At 38.5% G+C, this 8114-nt stretch overlaps 1 protein-coding gene across 1 annotated transcript in view; it reads left to right on the forward strand.

Annotated features, from left to right (window-relative positions):
• The window catches only part of LOC145767188 (signal peptidase complex subunit 1-like), a 30506-nt gene extending 22392 nt beyond the window's left edge, over nt 1–8114 (forward strand). The window contains exons 3-4 of the mRNA XM_082578964.1: nt 3819–3905; nt 7191–8114. Of these exons, the coding sequence (XP_082435090.1) occupies nt 3819–3905; nt 7191–7310 (207 nt within the window). The 3' untranslated portion in view covers nt 7311–8114. The remainder of the gene's footprint in view (nt 1–3818; nt 3906–7190) is intronic.

Below are 8114 nucleotides of genomic sequence, written 5' to 3' on the forward strand. Positions count from 1 at the left end.
TTTTGATCTTGTGTTTACAGAAATCAAAAACTTTCTCTCTTGTGAGAAGCTCTGTTCCCAAAGACTGCATCAAGCTTGTTCACATAAGCGTTCACTTTACAGTTCCACCAATACCATCGCATGGTGATTTGCCATGGCTAGTGGCAAAAAACACCCATGAAGCGTCATACACAAAATCCTGTGCGTGAAAGGTTAATTTCAGAAAATTCTTGAAGTTGTTATATTGACCACTGCAGCCATCAGAAAAATACTCAACTTTGGAAATTGACAGAAAATGAATTTTAAGATAATGCACTAACATTATTGGCATGTCCGGTAAAAGGTTTGCTTTAAGTTGCTTCAGGTAACGGGCTTGACACTTTGAAATATAAGAATGAGAGGTCAGGTTAATCAGGTTATCCGTCTTTGCTGAAACAAATTCAATGAAATCAGACAAACACATTGTTAAAATGTTGAGTTCTGATCGGTCTGTTGACTGCCATTGCTTGAAATAAATGCCTTCAGAATCTCTTCCATTGAAGTGCTTGATTAGTTTTGATGTTTGTCCTTCCTTGGCAGTTTGAACAACGATGAACCATAGCCTACACTAGGGTGTTTTTAGCGTAATACGCAAAATTCTAACCATTGTTAATATTAATGTACAGGGTGGTGTTCATTTCCATTCAGTAAAAAAATCCTTTTGGCAAATTTTTGTTGAAATCCGTCGACATTTACTACTTGCGCAAAGAAGCTAAAGTTTAGGTTGTTTAGCCTATAATCTAGCAGCGGAATATAAGCAATTACCGGTACTTGTAGGCTACGTTACTTCACAGAACAAATAAAGCATTGTTACGTCACAATTGCAACACCTCGTAAAACTACAAAAATTACACTGTCATGTCTGTTGTGCTGTTGCATTTATTTCAGTTTACTAACAATTTGCGGTTGTACAATGGCTGTGACAAGGTCTAAAGATAAAATTTGGCTGGTAGGTAGCAGTTCAGGTCATTTCCTTGGAGATTGTCCTTGAAAAAGATTTCTCTCTGGTAGATGCTGTTTCTAAGTCCCCAGTCATCGACTTATTCGCTCGGTTCCGCGACTTCTGGCCAAATATAGATCAAGCAAACTTCAGCACATCTGTGGACGATCCTGCTGTTTCTGATCAGTTACAACCTGTCCGCGCAGAAATCCTGAAGTTAGCGGCGACAAGCTAGATCTCAATCATCCTCGGGACGATTACGCTGAATTATTAGAACTCAGTATCATATTTCTCGGAGGAGTGTCGAAGAGAGGTGTTAAATTCCGTCACCCTGGTGCACTTCATCGAGCCAGATGGATGGCACGAGCGATATATTCCCAAACGATTTGGCAGAACGAGGAGTGGCGCTTATGACAGAGTTCAATTCGACATTGACTAGAGATGAGGAGCAGAAACAGTACGTTCTGCAGGTAGTGGAGCATCATCAAAGAAAATTTCCCGTAGCCAAAAAAAATTAAAAGCCATGTTTGGATGGTCTAGCTCAGATGTATTTAAACAAGGATATTGTACTCGAGTATGATGCAGTCATTGACATATTTGCCAAGCGCAAACTCTAAGTTTAATGCGATGGCTGTCATTGTGAATCGTCGAGAATATTCAAAAGTATTCGAGGTCGGAAGGACTAACTTATTGTTTATGTTCCATTATTGTTTATGTTCTGAAGAGTTTGATATCTTTTGTTGGTTCATTGATTGGAACAGTAACTTACTTCTGCGGAATCGCTCTTGATTTAAAGTATGGGGCCGTTCAAATATCATATGACGGTATTTTTGGCGATTCTGGGCCGCTACACGGCTGACTGACACAATATATTGCCGCCCCCCCCCCCCCTAATAAGCTTTCTAAATATGCCACTGCTTCTGATCATCTCGGTTATGGGTGAAACACGGTGTAAAGGTTGTTAGAGGAATAGTTGCTTTGTTATCCTATAAACGTGCCTGAAATGCGTGCATATTAAAAGTACTGAATAAAGCTGGTTATTTGGTTGCGTGTTGTAAAGTTGCTTGTTTTATTGATTTTGCAAATTTTTCAACCTCCTTGCGCAAGTTGTAAATGTTGAAATAATTTCTTGAAATTTGAAAGACATTGTTTTCTTACCAATTGTAACAACCTGGTGCCCTGTACAAATCAAACTTACGATATGAGAAAATTAAAAACACCCTAGCCTACACATCCTATCTTCTAAATTACACACAATTTCGGCCATCATTTCCTTGTATTCTAAACCACAGGTAGAAGCAACCAGTTTGGTGTTCTGATTAATAGTACAAACACACACCGAATGACTCCCAGAAGATCTCATCTTAACACATTATTTTGGACGGAATTCACAAAACTTCGACAAACCAAGTTTACTTTCCGGAAATTATGATTTAAAGGCATTAGTACAGTTCCTTCAAACTGCAGAGAAGAAGTCGTTTTTGCCAGTGGATTTTATTCCCCAAGCTGACATACCGGACCCTGGCATCAACTGAGAAAACTCGTCATCTTCATCAAATGCTAGGACCTGGTCTTTGACTGTATCACTAATACACTGTCTAGCAAATCGCACAGGTTTTGATAGTAGGCTGTTATTAGATTTCAACTTCAAGGCCTGACGTTCTGTGACAGTAAAAAAAAATTGCTCTTTCATGTAATAGACCATGATGACAGTTTTAGTGTCAAGATCACACTACCAACAATATTTCCATGAATTGTTGTTTCCCAGAATTTTTCCTTCAATTCAAACATCAACTTGTTAAGATCATCATATGATGTCTTCCATTCTTTGTGGGAACACGTTGGTTGTTGTTCTATAAGATCTATAGCAATGTCCCGGCACTAAAAAATGACTTTGCTAATTCATTTGTAATTTGCTTTAGTTTACGTTTTATGGCGGTGGGTTTGTGTCTCTTTGGCATGCTGTGCAATTTCGAAGGAGAATATCCAATTACCTGTAATGAGCTGTTTTATTTTTCTTTCTCACTTTTCCTTTTCTCTTTATTCTTCTATTCTCTAATTTCCTCACCATTGTCACTCCTGATGTAGATGTAGCCATTTGCCCCTCCTCAGATTGTCATATCATTATCTCTGCACCAATCAATTAGGATTTTTCCTCTTTCATTTACTTCGCTTCATTGAGGACGATTCCTTTTCTCTTGGAAACCTCCATAAACTTTCTGAAGTTCTTGTTATGATCGTTTTGATTATGTCCACGGATAGTTATGTTGTCTGAATATGGGTAGACCCCTTGGGCCCTTGTACGTGTTTTACTTTGATAATTTTACTCGTTGAAAACAATCTACTCTGTTGGTGACTCCAAACAGCAACCTTGGAAATTGGTATAACCCAATGGACGTCTTAATTGAGGGATTTGTGGTAACCGATGGAGGTAGCCTTTTGTAATTCTGATGTGTTTATTTTTCAGATTATATTAAGGTTATATTATATCATATATATATAATATTCAATAAAATCAAATGTAGTTATTACTATTTGAAGCCTTTACAAATTGTTTCACCTAACGGATCATCAGAAGGTCTTATTCAAATAGAATTGCTTGGCATTGAGCACTTTTTGTAGTATTAATAGTTTTCATTGTTATAATATTCAATATATTTTCAGGTACCGTATTACCGATTTATTGCTTTTGCATATTTTTCAAGACCTTTTGATGATTCCCCTTTTAGTGTGGAACAGCCTGTAGAGATTTTAGAGAGTAATAACTATACATATTTGATGTATATAATACAAATAATTTGTATTTCTGAATTAAGGAAACAGTTGATTGACAGATGAAACTACATTTTTCGCTTTACAGATTGTCGGATTCTGCGTTGGCTTCATTACCCAGCAGCTCTCCCATTCAATGCTAGTTCTTGCTGTTGGTTGCGTAATTGCTGGTGTGGTGAGTTGAAAATCTGAGCTGCTTAACTGCGAGTGTGATTTGTAGCCGTTTACTTTTACCAACGTAGATACTTACAGCGGACAGTTTAGTTGTGTTGATATTTCACTTTGCATGTAAGGGAAAGCGGGGCAAAACAGAACCCTCACTTTTCTCCGAAACGAAAATTACTAGCGCCACCATTCGTTTGCTGAACCGTGACGAACGTCAAGAAAACTATTCTGTCGAAAAACGAGGCAGCCTCCATTTTGATCATAGCAGTAATCGAAGAAAATGTGTTTACTTTAAAAAGATCTTGATGTGAGCAAACTTTAATGATAGTTGTTGTAAGCTACTAACAGTCCAAATGAAGGTGAAGTTGCTTGTTTGCTAAATCATTTGTCGGGAAAGGCCTATCTATTAATCAGAAATAGTTGGAGTTTTGAGGTTTTTGATGAAAAAGCTTGTTGTACGATGCACAGCGTTAGGGCAAAACGGACCCCTTGGGCGGAGCAAAACGGACTTTTAGGATGTCCGTTTTATCCCGACGATCATTAAGAATGTAACTTAACTTGAAGCTCTAGTGTATTTATATTTGTTTTTTTGAATGGCGTTCCTGCAAGGTTTTCTGGAACTACAATAACATAGTACTATAATCTTATGTGATTTTATGTTTACTTTTGCTAGCTCAAGTCTGGTGTAAAGTTATCTTTCTGTGAATTATTTTGATCTGAAAAAGTACCGGTAATCTCTTAGTTTACTGATGCACAATGGTACGACATTATCAAAGGAAAACTAACAGATCAAAATGATCAGAAGCAAATTTGAAAAATGCCTATAGGTGATATCAGAAGTGGAAAAATGTCTTTGGGAACTGCAACTAAATCGTACAGCATACCCAGAGCTACCCTTAGACGGCATGCAAACAAGTTTGTATCCAAAACTGGGTGTACAAGGTTAGGCCGTTTTTTAACTGCTCTGGAACCAGATGATGAAGCTGAGTTGGTAAACATGCCAAAGTCTTGCAAACAAGATTTTTTAGTTTAACTCGAAATGATATTCGTTCACTGGCTTATGAATTCACCAAAGCCAACGACATGCTAGTTCCTTTCAAAAATGAAGAAAAGAAAGCTGGAAATGACTGGTTAAATAGCTTCTTAAAATGACACCGAGATCTAACCAGTGTTGTACGTTGATCCCGTCAATTTGACGGCGTCAACTTTTTGTTGACGCTGAGGCTAGCGCCGTCAGTTTATTTTTTAGTTCACGGAAGTGATAGCGCCGTCAATTATTTTGCAGATTTTAAGCGTTAAGCGCTATGCGTCATTTTTTATTTTTTGAAAAATCTCGCTTCACAATAAGAGTTTCACAATGTATTCTGGCCAGCGCGACTCATCCGAATTACCCGATTTCGCGTTGGTTGGAATAGCTACCTGGAATACAAGCGGAAGAAGTTTGCCAAATGGTGATCACTCATATCGTGATCAGTATGGAGAACGAGGGATCAGAGAGAGAAAGCGAAAAATCAATGAATGTCATCGTGGTGGTTGAAGGTACTTTATTTCAAGAGCTCTATGCCCTTGAAAAGAGCGATGTTGGTGCAGTGGACCTCGTTAAAAGATATATACGAGTATATGCTAAGCCATCACAGCACGCTTGGAACAGTGATACCTTTCCGAGTAAACGTTTTCAAGACTTGTTTTTGAAATACAACACACCAATACCACATTCAGCGCTGCTGTGGAACGCATGTTTTCACTTGGAAAGGACATTATGCGTCTCAAACGCAGCAGATTGTCAGACAAACGTTTTGAAATGCTTGTGTTTCTACAAGGAAATAACTAATAAGCTAAAGCAGTTAGTTACAATACAGTCTCAAAACATAAAACCTGCTCTTTATTTATAGCTATTGTTAGCCTAAACTTGGTTGAAATACTTCCGTTTTGTGAGACACTGGCTAAAATAGCGCTAGAAATTAGCGCTGACGCCGTCAATTTCTTTACGGGCTTACGCAGTACTTTACGCCGTAAAGTTTTTAGGCAATTCGCGCTGACGCCGTCAATTTATTTCATTGACGCGTACAACACTGGATCTAACTGTTAGACAACCTGAACCAACCAGCTTATCCCTCGCAGTGGGCTATAAAACCCAAGTGAACCGTTTTTATGAGAGATTGCAGGAGGTTGTGATTGTCAACCGCATACGTCCACGTAACATTTACAATGTTGATGAATCCGGCATCACCTGCGTTGAAAAACCAAGAATTTTCTCGTGAGAGGATGCTTTGGTCATTGATGAATGGAGTACCACAAGGCTTAAAAGGTTTTGCCTCATCGTCTTGGTGGGTTGACGTCAAAAATTTTCTTGAACGGATAATGCATTTTCAGAAATTTGTTGATTCATGGACTAATAAGAAAGTCCTCCTTATCCTCGACATTCATAGCAGCCATCTCCACCTCGCAGCTATAAATTTTGCCCACCAGCATGGGATTGAGATGCCTTCAATCCCACCGCCTGCAGCCGCTGGACCGTACATTCTTTGGTCCTTTAAAAACGTACTATTTTTAAGAAATTGATAAATGATAAGAAATTGAATTATGATGAAATTGATAAGTCATGTGCATCAACGACTTAACGGGTTCAAGATTTCCACATAACATCCCTGTTTTGCTCAGCATGCGTACGAGCTGCTTCCTTGACCAATGCTGTGAGTGGCTTCAGGTCAGCACGGATTGTACCATACAACTCTGATGTATATATTCCAAGATACAGATTTTGCTCCAGCGTTTATGACTGAGATAGAGGATGCCATGGGCATCGAAAGCACATCAGCCAATGAAAACTCAGAAGAAAGTGGGATTACTCTAACCACTGAGTATGAGATCACTCCAACTATTGAGCATGACATCACACTACCATCCTTCACTTGTAGAGTCTGTTGATTTGCTGGACGATCTTACCACATCAAAGGAACCAAGCAGGGTTTCGATAGCATACATATCTCCACTGCCTTCTGCTAAGCTCACTAAGAAAGGCTAGACAGTTAGAAATTGTGACAAGCTCTCTTGTAAAAAAAGTTCATTGTTGAGAAAGGAAAAAAATAAGTCAAAACTAAATTTAACCTTGCCCAATAAATTTGTTTTGGCAACAATCAACAAATTCGCTTTCTCCCTTAGAAGGTTTGTTTTGCCCTGCCTTTCCCTAATTTTAGTTGTAAGCTGTAGTGTGTAATCTCCTTATTTAAGACCACCATAAAATGCAAATGTCAAGCAACAATCGGTTCGCTTTACAGCGGTGCATGCATTTCAGGTTGCTCTCCCTCCCTGGCCAATGTACCGAAGGGATCCTATAAAGTGGCAGGAACCTCGTTCAGATGATCACGTTGCTACCCAGGCCAAGCCTAACAAACCGTCCAAAAAGCGTAATTAGTTTCAGCATCATAAAGATTTACATGTTCTTGGCGATTGTTATCAATTGGGTAAAACTCTTCAAAGCATCGTTGAACGATAAGTCTGCAGTTGTTACACTGAAGTCATAATCTATTCGTTTTAACCTACGTATGTCAGATTGAAAATGTTCCGTTGCGCACTTGTTTTGGTCTATTTCTATTCGCTTTGGTCACATGCACGTCTTTGTTGCAAATTGCAATGTGGCTTACTTGAATATCTAAAAAATGTTGCTGAAAAGCTTCTCTCTCCAATTTTATAGTGCTTTAGAAACACTGATAGGCTACTTGGAAAACGAAACATAACTATTGTTAAATACAGAATGAGATTGTTCACCAGGCGTTTAATTATAAAATAATTTTTTACGTTCTTCCGTTGACTGCGAATTCAACTCCCACAAGATGTTGAAGCGTCGAAAATAAAGCTGGTGATTATTTTAAACATCTTGTGGCAGCCTGGTTTGCAGTCATCGGAAGAAAAGAAGAGCTTATTTTATGACTGTTGTTTGTACTGATGTATTTAGTGAAAACTATGTCATTGATCTGCCATACAACATTTTGGATAGTAGACTTGTGACTGCTCTAACTAGTTTAACTGTCCAGGAATATTGTGAACGAATTATAATGGTGTTATGCTCGTGTTTTTTGTTACGAGAGTCTGCGTTTATGTTTTCGGGTTAATGTAAATGCAGTTTGATCGGCGGTGTGGGTGATTGTCCTTATTATGTGAAAATTCTGCAGTGGCCTTCAATTAAATGTCTGACTATTGAATAAACCAGCGATCTCAA

This window comes from Aplidium turbinatum, chromosome 3 (assembly GCF_918807975.1).
Source record: "Aplidium turbinatum chromosome 3, kaAplTurb1.1, whole genome shotgun sequence".
In the NCBI taxonomy this organism is placed as follows: Eukaryota; Metazoa; Chordata; class Ascidiacea; order Aplousobranchia; family Polyclinidae; genus Aplidium; species Aplidium turbinatum.